Source organism: Lagenorhynchus albirostris, chromosome 15 (assembly GCF_949774975.1).
Source record: "Lagenorhynchus albirostris chromosome 15, mLagAlb1.1, whole genome shotgun sequence".
In the NCBI taxonomy this organism is placed as follows: Eukaryota; Metazoa; Chordata; class Mammalia; order Artiodactyla; family Delphinidae; genus Lagenorhynchus; species Lagenorhynchus albirostris.
In genome coordinates this window covers 13,554,601-13,568,136 of record NC_083109.1, presented here as the reverse complement: position 1 = coordinate 13,568,136, position 13,536 = coordinate 13,554,601, and the positions used below count along the sequence as shown (strand labels likewise).

At 41.3% G+C, this 13,536-nt stretch overlaps 1 protein-coding gene across 2 annotated transcripts in view; it reads left to right on the top strand.

The window, feature by feature from the left end:
* NCOA3 (nuclear receptor coactivator 3) overlaps window positions 1–13,536 on the top strand; it is a 39,811-nt gene that overhangs the window by 15,618 nt on the left and 10,657 nt on the right. For both annotated transcript variants that reach the window (XM_060123262.1, XM_060123261.1), the window contains 9 exons: window positions 577–717; window positions 989–1,136; window positions 1,886–2,277; window positions 2,458–3,329; window positions 4,354–4,489; window positions 5,458–5,652; window positions 6,737–7,003; window positions 7,102–7,228; window positions 8,470–8,641. In XM_060123262.1, coding sequence (XP_059979245.1) covers window positions 577–717; window positions 989–1,136; window positions 1,886–2,277; window positions 2,458–3,329; window positions 4,354–4,489; window positions 5,458–5,652; window positions 6,737–7,003; window positions 7,102–7,228; window positions 8,470–8,641 — 2,450 coding nt within the window. The remainder of the gene's footprint in view (window positions 1–576; window positions 718–988; window positions 1,137–1,885; window positions 2,278–2,457; window positions 3,330–4,353; window positions 4,490–5,457; window positions 5,653–6,736; window positions 7,004–7,101; window positions 7,229–8,469; window positions 8,642–13,536) is intronic.

Below are 13,536 nucleotides of genomic sequence, written 5' to 3'. Positions count from 1 at the left end.
TACAACCCTAGGAGAGATTCAACGAAACCTTGGGCATTTAAGTTGGGTGTGTTTGACACTTAAAATCCCTCAGATAAACACACAAAAAAATGTAGATGTGGGCTTCCCTGGTGGCACAGTGGTTGAGAGTCCGCCTGCCGATGCAGGGGACATGGGTTCGTGCCCCGATCCGGGAAGATCCCACCTGCCGCGGAGCAGCTGGGCCCGTGAGCCATGGCCGCTGAGCCTGCGGTTCGGAGCCTGTGCTCCGCAACGGGAGAGACCACAGCAGTGAGAGGCCCGTTTACCGCAAAAAAAAAAAAAAAAAAGTAGACGCACCTGGCTTTCTCTCCAAATAACATTTCAAATCAGAAGCCAGTATTTCTTTTCTGTAACTTCAAATCCATTTTTCATAAAGAAGTGCACTTCAAAAAGACGGGTAATTTAATGGGAATTACTGGGAGTAATTCTTGACATCAACATGAATTTCAGTTTTGGTCTGCCCTTTTTTGCCCATGAGAGTAAAGAATTAAAGTCAGTGCAGTTGATAATGAACAATGATGAAATTAAACACAGTGGCAATTTTCTGTTTAATAGGAAAAGTTGTCAACATAGATACAAATTCACTGAGGTCTTCCATGAGGCCTGGTTTTGAAGATATAATCCGAAGGTGTATCCAGAGATTTTTTAGTCTTAATGATGGGCAGTCATGGTCCCAGAAACGTCACTATCAAGAAGGTAAAGAATTTGGAGGTTAATTCTGGATCTTGTTTGTCATTGTGTTTGATGTGCTATAGAGCAATAAGTATATACATGACCATAGTTGTTTTTGTCTGTGTGGGGTAGGAAGATGATTCTTGAGCATTCTTATGTTAGCCTAGTTTTGGTGGGGTCCAGTCTTTCACTGGATTTTGAAAATGTTGGATTTGTATATTTCCTTTCTGTTTTCTCCTGTATGCATTTGTTTTGCCAGTTGTAGTTACTAGTAATGGGATATTTTCTCCAAAAGCTTATATCCATGGCCATGCAGAAACCCCAGTGTATCGATTCTCATTGGCTGATGGCACTGTAGTGACTGCACAGACAAAAAGCAAACTGTTCCGAAATCCTGTGACAAATGATCGTCACGGCTTTGTCTCAACCCACTTTCTTCAGAGGTAATGATAGATTACTTTGTATTCTCATTAAATGCAGCAGTGTTCTCGAGGTGCTTTATTATTAGTGTAAAAAGGGAGAAGAAAAATTAAGAAGCAAAGCAGGCAGTGGTTGGGTTTGCTGAAGTGCACTTAGATTCCTAACGTATGTTTTCTTTAAGGTTATATTTTTATGTGTAAATGAGGATTTGTTCATTAATTAATTCCTGGGAAAGCTGGAGGATGGGAAGGCTAGTGGATAAAAGAATACATAAAATCTGACTACCTCTGTTACTTTTCATTTCTAATGATATATTACATTGCTTTTAGGGATTGAATTTAAAATTTGAAGGTAGACTTCAAGAAGAAATAGTTACTATTGCTGTTGCTAATGGTAAATGAGCAACCCAGGAAGGAGCAGGATATTCACCCATTAATCATCTTGAGTAATTTGCAGGCGCCTCCAGGTTAACCCCTTGGTATATGAGAACTCTTGTAAAGCCCCACTGCGATTCCAGCTAACATAGCTTGGGGCCCCTCGTGGCACTCTGATGGTGTCACTCATTTAGATTCTGTGGCTTATTAAAAGTATGTTATTAGATTAATAACTGATTAGTGTCTAGATTGTTATTGTCACTAGGCATTGGAATGGCGCCTAAGAAGTTAAGTTTCTGGGGCACTTACTTCATCCTTAAAAAAAAAAAAAAATCTGATGCAGGCTTTTAACGCATGCCTGTAATTTTTTAGTAAAACATTGTTCTGTTTCTTTGCAGGGAACAGAATGGGTATAGACCAAACCCGAATCCTGTTGGACAAGGCATTAGACCTCCAGCAGCTGGATGCAACAGTTCAGTAGGCAGCATGAACATGTCGCCAAACCCCGGCTTGCAGATGCTGAGCAGCAGGACCTACGGTGTGGCTGAGCCCGGTGCCACGGGGCAGATGAGTGGAGCCAGGTATGGGCCTTCCGGTAGCATAGCTTCAGTGAACCCTGGGCCAGGCATGCAGTCACCATCTTCCTACCAGAACAACAACTATGGTCTCAACATGAGTAGCCCTCCACATGGGAGTCCTGGTCTTGGCTCCAGCCAGCAGAATATTATGATTTCTCCGCGTAATCGTGGGAGTCCAAAGATGGCCTCACATCAGTTTTCTCCTGTTGCAGGTATTTGTGTTACATTTCCTTTTCTTTATTTTTTTCTTTTTCAGTAATTCTTCTCTATCCATACCATTGTAATTCTTGTAAAGTTAATTCATTTTAAAACAGAAACTTTGAAGTGTTAAGTAGTGTTTTGTTATAGCATCTGATAGTCTAATTCTTTTCCTGACTTCTCTCCAAATCCAGGTGTGCACTCTCCCATGGGATCTTCTGGCAATACTGGGAGTCACAGCTTTTCTAGCAGCTCTCTCAGTGCCCTTCAAGCTATCAGTGAGGGAGTAGGGACTTCTCTTTTATCTACTCTGTCTTCACCAGGTCCCAAATTGGATAACTCTCCCAATATGAATGTAAGTCAACCAAGTAAAGTGAACAGTCAAGATTCCAAGAGTCCCCTAGGCTTGTATTGCGACCAGAATCCAGTGGAGAGTTCAATGTGTCAGTCAAATAGCAGAGACCACCTCAATGACAAAGAAAGTAAGGAGAGCAGTGCGGAAGGGCCAGAGAATCAGCGGGGTCCTCTGGAAAGCAAAGGTCACAAAAAATTACTGCAGTTACTTACCTGTTCTTCTGAGGACCGGGGTCATTCCTCCTTGACCAACTCGCCCCTGGATTCAAGTTGTAAAGACTCTTCCATTAGTGTCACCAGCCCCTCTGGGGTCTCCTCTTCGACGTCTGGAGGAGTGTCCTCCACATCCAATATGCACGGGTCACTGCTGCAAGAGAAGCACCGGATTTTGCACAAGTTGCTGCAGAATGGGAATTCACCGGCTGAGGTAGCCAAGATTACCGCCGAAGCCACTGGGAAAGACACTAGCAATACAACGTCTTGTGTAGAAGGAAACGTCAAGCAGGAGCAACTAAGCCCTAAGAGAAAGGAAAATAATGCTCTGCTTAGGTACCTGCTGGACAGGGATGATCCTAGTGACACGCTCTCCAAAGAACTACAGCCCAAAGTGGAAGGCGGCGTAGACAGTAAAGTGAGCCAGTGCAGCAGCTCCACCATCCCGAGCTCAAGTCAAGGGAAGGACGCCAAAATTAAGACAGAAACAAATGAAGAGGTAACTTGTCTTCTGTATATTCTAGCTTAGGCATTGTATTTCAGCATTGCATTTCTGTGTTAGAAAGACAGTGTGTTATGCACAGATTCTTACCTTCTGTTTTAGGTTTATTTAATGGAAGTTAATCTGGAGCTGTCACTTTTTCGGTAGCTCTTCTGAGCATCAGTAAAGTGTATTATGATGCAGTGTGGAAATAATCAGATATGTGTGCTTTCAAATGTGACTGTACCTCATTAGTAGGCAATTTGAAATCTTTCATGGAAGTTTTTATTATTGGAATGAGCACATTGGGTCATTAAGTGTATGGTAGAAATGGGAAAAAACCTTTTGTATTAGGCAACAGAATTTTGATTTTTACCTAAGATCAAGTTTCATATACATGATCACATTCTATACAAGCATTTCCCAGACTCCTCTTGAGGAACACTATTCTGGAAGACGTTAATATGCACCTGAGAAAATAAAGTCTTGGAGAAGTCCTATTGTTAGGATGTATGTTTAACTTTGTTTAAACTTTGTTTAGTGTTTCCCAAATGTATTGACCAAAAGCCCTTTTTAAAGCATAGCTATGAATATCTTGTTGAACATCAGCTTATTTTTTTATTATTTAAAAATTTAAAAAAAAATTTTTATTATTAATCATACATGTTTTCAGAAGTATGTGTAGAGGCAGACATCTCTGTCAGCTCATGATTCTGACTAATGTTTGCTGGAAAATATCCTGCAGTTTGAGAATTAAACATATAGGGTAAATTAAAAAATGCCCCTTTGAAAGCACCTCCAAACCCACGGATTTATCCCAGAATTTTCAACTGTTTTTTACTGTTTTATGTTTTTACTTTCAAGGAAGTAGTGTAGGGATAGGGGTCATAATCAGCTAGCTAGCCTCTAAGTTGGGTGTTACCATTTCAGGTAACTATTGTGTTTTACTTGTTCCCATTTCATCTCTTTTCCTCTGATGAGTATGTTTTATACCTATGTATCTAGTAATGTACACAGGTTAATTAAAAAAAATTATTTTCAGGGATCTGGAGACTTGGATAATCTAGATGCTATTCTTGGTGATCTGACTAATTCTGACTTCTACAGTAATTCCATATCCACAAATGGTAGTAATCTGGTAACGAAGCAACAAATGTTTCAAGGAACTAATTCTCTGGGTAAGAAAGAACTAGATTTTATTCTTGCTGCCTTTGAACTTTTCTGCACACCTGTATGTACTCTTAATTAAAACTAGGATCCAACTTTAAAATGTGTACTCCACCTTAGTTTCTTTTACTAATTTATAATGTAGGTGATTTTAAAAGCTTTTTGGATAGTTTCCCATTTCTAACTAATATGATGCCAGTAATCACAGGGCTTATAGGAAAATGTTCTTCTCTGGTTGCTGCAGGTGAGTAGTAGGTACTCTGTACCTACTAGTACCTTTATTTGTCTTAGGCACAGAGAATTGGATTAAAAAGCAAATCAAAACCTGTCCTTTGACACTAACTTACTTTGGTGTTTGCTGGTTCTTACCCAACCTCTGTCCTGTAGCTGAGTGTTTCTTGATTCATCAGTTTAACAAGGATATATTATATGTATCAATTGAAAAAGAATAATCCACAATTATCTGGAAAGGTGGTTATTCATTTTTAGTGGCACTATTTCCGAAACTGAAATGGAAAGTTAGATCAATCAAATAGGTTAGAAAAAACAAAAAGAAAAAGGTTAGGAAATTTTGTTTTACTCCTTGCTTGATTAGAAGGCAACTTACCTGGTTACATTTAGTTGTAAAATTTTAAACTTTAAATATGCATGTTAAAGAACTTCCAGGAGTTTGAAACATTGGTAAAATTTTTACTATTAAGTGAAGCAGAATATGAATGACCATATCAGGCTAGAGAACAGTGCCTAATACTTCAGCCAAGACCGAGACTCTTGTTTTTTACTTTATTTGGAATACAAGGCTTCTTTTTTCTTTTTCTTTCTTTTTTTGGGGGGCTTATTTATTTTGTAAAGGAAGACAGTGTTTATTTTGGTAAGAAAGACATTCTTGGGTGGGTGGTATTTATGTCTTGTACTTGATTATTTATGTACTGAATCATCAGAGGATATTTATGTATTGTGCTTTTATGTTTTTTAACAGGTTTGAGGAGTCCACAGTCTGTGCAGTCTGTTCGTCCTCCATATAACCGAGCAGTGTCTCTAGACAGCCCTGTTTCCGTTGGCTCAAGCCCTCCAGTAAAGAATATTGGTGCTTTCCCCATGTTACCAAAGCAACCCATGTTGGGTGGCAATCCAAGAATGATGGATAGTCAGGAAAATTATGGCTCAAACATGGGTGTGTTATTTTTTTTTCTTTTAATTTTATTTATTTATTTTTGGCTGCCTTGGGTCTTCATTGCTGTGCGTGGGCTTTCTCTAGTTGCAGCGAGCGGGGGCTACTCTTCTTTGCGGTGCGCGGGCTTCTTATTGCGGAGCACGGGCTCTAGGTGCGTGGGCTTCAGTAGTTGTGGCACGTGGACTCAGTAGTTGTGGCTCCCGGGCTCTAGAGGGCAGGCTCAGTAGTTGTGGCGCATGGGCTTAGTCGCTCCGTGGCATGTGGGATCTTCCCGGACCAGGGCTTGAACCCGTGTCCCCTACATTGGCAGGAGGATTCCCAACCACTGCGCCACCAGGGAAGTCCCTGATATGTTATTTCTAATGAATATTAATGATTAAAAATTTCTTTTGGGAAAAGCAAATTTAAAATACTTAATTGGAATTAATAGGATTTTGAATAACAGTAGCATGTTTCTTTCATGAGTATTCTTCATTTATTCTGTGTCTTGGTGATTTAAACTCTCAAGGAGACTTTCGGTCCAAGACATTTTTTTCTTTGGCCACGCTGTGGGGCATGAGGGGTCTTAGTTCTCTCACAGGGATTGAACCTGTGCCCCAGGGAAGTCTTGCAAGACATTTTCTAATCTGTAATGAATACATAGCAATACAGGCATACCTCAGCAGTATTGCAGGTTCTGTTTCAGACCACCGCAATAAAGTAAATATCACAATAAAGCGAGTCACGTTAATTTTTTGGTTTCCCAGTGCATATAAAATGTAGGTTTACACTATACTATATTGTATGCAATAGCATTATGTCTAAAAACAAATGTACGTACCTTAATTTAAAAACACTTTATTGCTAAAATATGCTAACCATCATCCGACAACATAGGGTTGCCACAAACCTTCAATTTGTAAAAAAACGCAGTGTCTCTGAAGCGCAATACAGTGAAGGCATGCCTGTGGTGGCCTATCAGAAATGTCTTTAACAGTTGGCCCGCCCTCTTTTTAGAATGACAAAGGCTCATGTGTCTAATGACTGCACCTGTACATAAGAAGAATTTCATTGTAACATGGAAAATACCTAATTTCTGTTTTAGGTGGACCAAACAGAAATGTGACTGTGAATCAGACTCCTTCCTCAGGAGACTGGGGCTTACCAAACTCAAAGGCCAGCCGAATGGAACCTATGAATTCAAGCTCCATGGGGAGACCGGGAACGGATTATAATGCTTCTTTACCCAGGCCTGCCATGGGTGGCTCAATGCCCGCCATGCCTCTTCGGTCCAGTAGCATCCCAGGTGTGAGACCAATGTTGCAGCAGCATCATCATCAGCAGCAGCAACAGCAGCAGATGCTTCAGATGCGTAAGCATTCCTTTCATAAGAAAAGAAAATTAGATGTTTTAGGCTAACTTTTGCCTTTGGCTTATTTGAAAATTTATCCTTTCTTTTTGTTCCCCCAGGGCCCGGTGAGATTCCCATGGGGATGGGGGTCAGTCCTTATGGCCAAGCAGCACCATCGAACCAACCTGGTTCCTGGCCAGATGGCATGTTGTCCATGGAACAAGGCCCTCATGGGACTCAAAATAGGTGGGGCTCCATTACGTGACCCTGTGGAAAATGTAAGCATTGGATTATCTAGAAAAGGATGAGAGCACAGGAACAAACCTGAAAGAGAATGAGAAAAACTCTCTGTAATTGAGGTACTCATTGCCGTCTGTGTGTAAAAGCGAGGCTGAGTCTGAGACAGCGTGCGTTCATGGGAGAAGGAGGAGACAGGACTGTATCTCTCAGCGATCGGGACTGTTGAGTGGTCACACCTGGGAGCCTCCATGTGCCATGGTCGTCTCTCATAACGTAACAATCCTCCTCCATGAGGAGAGGGATAAATTAGCACTAGTTTGACAAGATAAATGGTCCGCAGAGGGTGAGCCTCAGTTTTCTGGAAAGTTCATTTTTTAGGATTCGATAATTCTTTTCTAAAATTATTTAAAACGTTTCAGGGATGAAGGTGAAAGTGAAATATAGCACGCTTCTATTTTTGTGAAAGAAAGATTGTGGGTTATGTCTATTTCATTTTTTAAGTTTGGTCAGTAACTCATTGGCATGAAAGAGGCTACCTGTCACTGTCAGCTCTGACTTGAGTTCTACAATAAATTAAGCAAAGAAAAATGAATTGATCTGTTGAGTAGACAGAAATGTAACTACATGAGCTTATTAACTTGAGTGCTTCTCTACCCAGTAGAGAACAAATAGTTTCATCACAGAATTTTTAAATGTCTAGCTCCATGCCCCTGTAATGTGTTGGAGAACTGTGGCATTGCTGTGGGGTTTGTATTACACTTGTCGATACATGAGCTCTGTGGGCCGTGTATGAAACAAAGTTATTTTGGTAGAACCCTGGGCTCAGTTCAGCATTTCTACCTTTTTTCCCATTCTTTTGTTGATTTCTCCAGCCTGCAATATCCTAACTACTACCACTTCTGTTCTTGTAGGGTCTTGAAAACACCACCCTCTTCATCCCTCCAATCTCCTTTCCCAAATCTCTGCTATCCTCTAAATGTCAAGGGATCTAGCAATTACATTTTGGTGGTGGAGTTGGGAGTTGTAATCTAGATATGGTGGTCGAAGATGACCTGGTGAGGTTTAAAATTGTGGGTCTTAAATTTAAATTGATGCTGTTTGTTCTTTTCTGCTACTCTGTTAGTTTATTATTTACACTTGTATTATTTGAGTTATTGCATATTAAAAATACTGTGCGGAGTTACTTTGATCTTTTTTTTTTTTAAGAGGAAAAGCACCATTGAAATTGAATCTAAGTCTCTTTTTAGGCCACTTCTTAGGAATTCCCTGGATGATCTCCTTGGGCCACCTTCTAACCTTGAAGGCCAGAGTGATGAAAGAGCATTGTTGGACCAGCTGCACACACTCTTGAGCAACACAGATGCCACAGGCCTGGAAGAAATTGACAGAGCTCTCGGCATTCCTGAACTTGTAAATCAAGTAGGTAGCAGTACTGTGGACGTAGAAATGTGTGTGTGTATGTGTGTGTGTGTGTGTGTCTGCGTGCATGCGTGCTCGCATATATCCATGAAGCCATGTACAACAGTGCCTTTTCTCTTCTTTATGTACAGCACTACATTCATGGATACCAGCATTAAATTTAGAAAATATACTTTATAATTGTGATAGAACTTCCAGCAACTTACTGTTTTATAAATATGTCAGATTTTAGGCAACCATAGAAATGATCCACTAAAACTACTATACAGTTTTTAAAATGCTGCTTTTTGCTTATGTTAGTTGAATCCTCATTTTTATAATTACCTCTTTCTACTATCTGGACAACCAGTGTATACTCTGAGGAGGCAAGCTTTTTTTGTGTTAAACAAAACCTGTTTACACTGGTAAATCTGTGAATATCCCAACAACATCATCTCCTATTCCTAGTTACCTATTCAGCCTTATGAAAATATGCCATTTACAAATCTGTATTTTTTTTTTTGAAACATACATTTTGTAGTGGATCTTTTCATTATAGGATGTGTGTTTGGGGGCACTTGTGTAAGTCTGTGTGTTTAATGATAAATGGGAAAGATCCTCAGGGTTCTCAGGCTTTGTTGGGGAGACAAATGTGTATAAAAAGAATTACATTTCAGTGTGGCAAACACTGCACAGAACTTTTTAAAGGGTGGTTGAGAAACACGGGGCAGTGATGATGTACACCTGGGGGTACCAGCCACCTGTGACCCTGACCGAGGAGCCGTGTCTGACCTGGCTGGGGGAGGAAGTGAGGGTTACATGAAGACCGAGAAGCTTTAACTGCCACTAGAATTTTTTTTTGTTTTTGGTCTGCGTCGGGTCTTAGTTGCGGCACTCGGGATCTTCGTTGAGACATGGCGGTGCAGACTCTTCGTTGTGGCGCGTGGGCGTCTCTCTAGTTGTGGCGTGCGGATTTTCTCTCTAGTTGTGGCGCGTGGGCTCCAGGGTGCGTGGGATCTGTAGTTTGTGGCACACGGCTCTCTCATTGAGGTGCATGAGCACAGTAGTTGCAGCACGTGGGCTTAGTTGCCTCGCGGCATGTGGGATCTTAGTTCACCGACCAGGGATCGAACCAGCATCCCCTACATTGGAAGCTGGATTCTCTACTGCTGGACCACCAGGAAAATCCCCTAGAGTTTTATTTAAGCTGGAAATAGTTTTCTTTGTCTTCATGTAAAATAGTTAACGGTCCTTATATAAAAATCTGACAATCACAAAAGTACGTATTTTTTTAAAAAGTTGAAAATCCTCCATAATCTTGGCACAAAGAATCATAAGTAACTTGTGTGTGTATATTAAAAAAAAAAAAGGAAGCAGACTTTTCAAATACTTTTGTGGCCTGTTTTACTTTATGAAAGTCATCGTCAATCATCTTTTTTGTTTAATGTATACATCTTTAATTTTAATGGCCAAATAGTATCCATCTTATTGAACACTATTTAACCAGTTATCTACTGATGAAAATTTAATTGTTCCTAAATACTTTCTGTTATAATTCTATGAATTACTTACATCTTGTTCACTTTTTCTGTTTTCCTAGCTACAGTCCAAGAGAAAGGATGATTGGGTTAGAGGGCTTATTTTAGAGGTTTATATACATACTCTCAGGCAGTTTTCCTAGATGGTTGTAGAGCTGCTTTTCCACAGCAGGGTGTGATGACTCCAGTCCATCACCCTCACCAGCACTGCTGCCACGGCCCACGAAGATGAAAGAACCCAGAGTGTGAAAGAGCAAGTGACGGGACAAATATTGAGCATGATTATTCTTTCAAATCCTTGCCAGTCTGATGGGCAACAAAGATTCTTGTTTTAATTTGTATTTCTTTCATTAGCAAGATTGAACATACTTTATATTTTTTGGCCATTGAGATGTGTTTAATAGTTTAATAGTTCTGATGGGGTTTTTATTTTTTGATCTGTAGCGATGCTTTAGTTACTGATTGTTGATCACTTCATTTAACAAATATTTGTCTTCTATATGCCAATCAGTCTTTCCTTAGAGACTGAGGAGCAATAGTGAACAACCTATTTCCTGCTCCCAGAACTCAGGCAAGGAACCACACAGAAGTAGACATGGTGAAGGAGAGGTTATGAGGAAAGGCATATGATGCTGTGAGACCTTTAAATACAGGGACCTTTTCTTAGGATAGGGTGGGATGTCAAAAATTTTCTCTAGGGCTTCCCTGGTGGCGCAGTGGTTGAGATTCCACCTGCCAATGCAGGGGACACGGGTTCGTGCCCCGGTCCAGGAAGATCCCACATGCCGCGGAGCGGCTAGGCCCGTGAGCCATGGCCGCTGAGCTTGTGCGTCCGGAGCCTGTCCTCCGCAACAGGAGAGGCCACAACAGTGAGAGGCCCGCGTACCACAAAAAAAAAAAAAAAAAAAAAAAAAAATTCTCTAAAAAAGCATGTTTGCAGGATGACTGTTAACCTGTCTATATTGTAAATAGTTTGCCCAGTTTCTTTTTTTTTTATAAATTTATTTATTTTTGGGTGCATTGGGTCCTCATTGCTGCATGCAGGCTTTCTCTAGTTGCGGCGAGCGGGGGCTACTCTTCATTGCGGTGTGCGGGCCTCTCATTGAGGTGGTTTGTCTTGTTGCGCAGCACGGGCTCTAGGCGTAAGGGCTAGTTGTGGCATGCGGGCTCTGTAGTTGTGGCTCGCGGGCTCTAGAGCGCAGGCTCAGTAGTTGCGGCGCATGGGCTTAGTTGCTCCACGGCATGTGGGATCTTCCTGGACCAGGGCTTGAGCCCATGTCCCCTGCATTGGCAGGTTCATTCTTAACCACTGTGCCACCAGGGAAGTCCATCCAGTTTCTTTTTAGTGGGGGCTTGTTTATAGTTTTGTTCTTCAGTTTAAAAATGTTTGTGTTTTCAAAACCAGGATTATGAGATAAAGAATAAGTGGGGACTGACTTGAATAGTCAGGAAAGGTTTTTCTGGAGAGATGACATGTAAGCTGACACCTGAAGGATGAGAAAGAGCTAGCTAGGCAAACAGCCTAGGGAAAGGACAATCCAGAAGAGGTATAGCTAACTCAAAGTTGCTTAGGCAGGAAAGAGCTTGCGGGTTCTAGGAAGTGGCTGAGGTTGGTGAGAACAGAGAGGGAGCCGTGTGAGATGACGTTGGGGGAGGTACATGGAGGCTAGGTTCTACAAAGCCGTCTTAAGAGTTTGGACTTTTTCTGTGTATTGGGAAGCCATGGAAGGATTGTAAGCAGGGTAAGGATGAGACCAGTTTTCCTTTTATGTTGTAATTAATTTTTATTTTTCAGCAAAGTAATCCATTTTTAATTTAAAAGTAAAATGATAGGAAAATATGCTTACTGAAGAACCACAGTTCCTTTGCCCCACTGGGAGATGGTGAAACTCACCTCTTTATTTTGGTAATATTTCTAAGAAATATGACTATGCGGCTATTTCTTTATCAACTTCAGTCTGTATCAGTTGATTTCCAGATATGATAGTTGACTACGTGTTCATAGTCCCTTATCTGAGAACCTTGACATCAGATATGCTTTGGAATTGAATTTTTGGATCTTAGAAGGGTGAAATTGTGCATGGGACCATATATTACAACATACTCTTTTTTTTTTTTTTTGCGGTACGCGGGCCTCTCACCGTTGTGGCCTCTCCCGTTGCGGAGCACAGGCTCCGGACGCACAGGCCCAGCAGCCATGGCCCGTGGGCCCAGCCACTCTGCGGCATGCGGGATCTTCCCGGACCGGGGCACGAACCCACGTCCCCTGCATCGGCAGGCGGACTCTCAACCACTGCGCCACCAGGGAAGCCCCACAACATACTCTTGATAGAGTTTTGAGCAATACTGTAATTTTTGGGCAATAGCCTGTGATCAAACATGCTAATACTTGTACAGCAAAATACATAATCACACTAAGTGGGATACTATAGAGATTATGTGTTGCTTCGTACAAATTCAGGCCAGGTTTTGCTGTTAAATACATTTGGCACTAATGAAAAATTGTTAGTCTTTTTTAAAGAATTAAAAATTTTTTGGAATTTTAGGTAAGAAATTATGGATCTGTATTTATACCCCCTTCCTCTAGTACGCACCCTCACACCCATACCCTCTACATACGCATGGGCACATGCAGTCTCTCCCCTCAAGGTGACTATGTCCCTTGTTTTTAAATAAATAGGTACCCCATATTTACATCATTTTGGCTCATTGCTGAGCCAGGTGTAGTTACATAGGCTTTTGTTTTGGGTTTGTTTGTTTGAGTTAATTGCCTTGTCTTTTTATTTGCTTTGTTTTCTACATACTTACTGCTAAAAGTTTCTCTTACTTTTTTCTTCTTCTTCACGTGGTCAGACACATTAGATAATTCCTCAGTTCTTTCTCTCCCTGTTATAGTTCCATGTCCCTCTGTTTAACTCTGCCCTTTTGAGCCTGCTCTAGAAATTAATAATTGTCACTCTTCTCCTGTGTTGGATCCTCAGTTTCTTGAATCTCAAGTCATTTTCTTTCTTGATTTACTCCTTTGTTTGCTGAAACAAAATTTCTGTTAACTTCTCTGTCCCTGCAAGTTTTGGGTCCTTCCGTGTTTGAAAATGTCTTTATTCCACCCCACTGCACCTCTGGCTGCCGTGTATTAAATTCTAAGTTGAAAGTAATTTCCTCTTAGAGTTTTGAAAGAGTAGTTCCATAGTTTTCTGGCATCCAGTGTTGCCGTTGAGTCGTATTGCAGTCTGATGGCTGAGGGCTCCCCCGGTCTGTACTCAGCCTCCTAACTAGCCCCCTGTCTGGGCGCCCTCCCTGACCTTCTGCTGTCCCCAGTGGAGTGCTGCCTTGGCTCCATGCGAGACATTGACTCAGTCCTCAGGTGGGTTTTCTCTG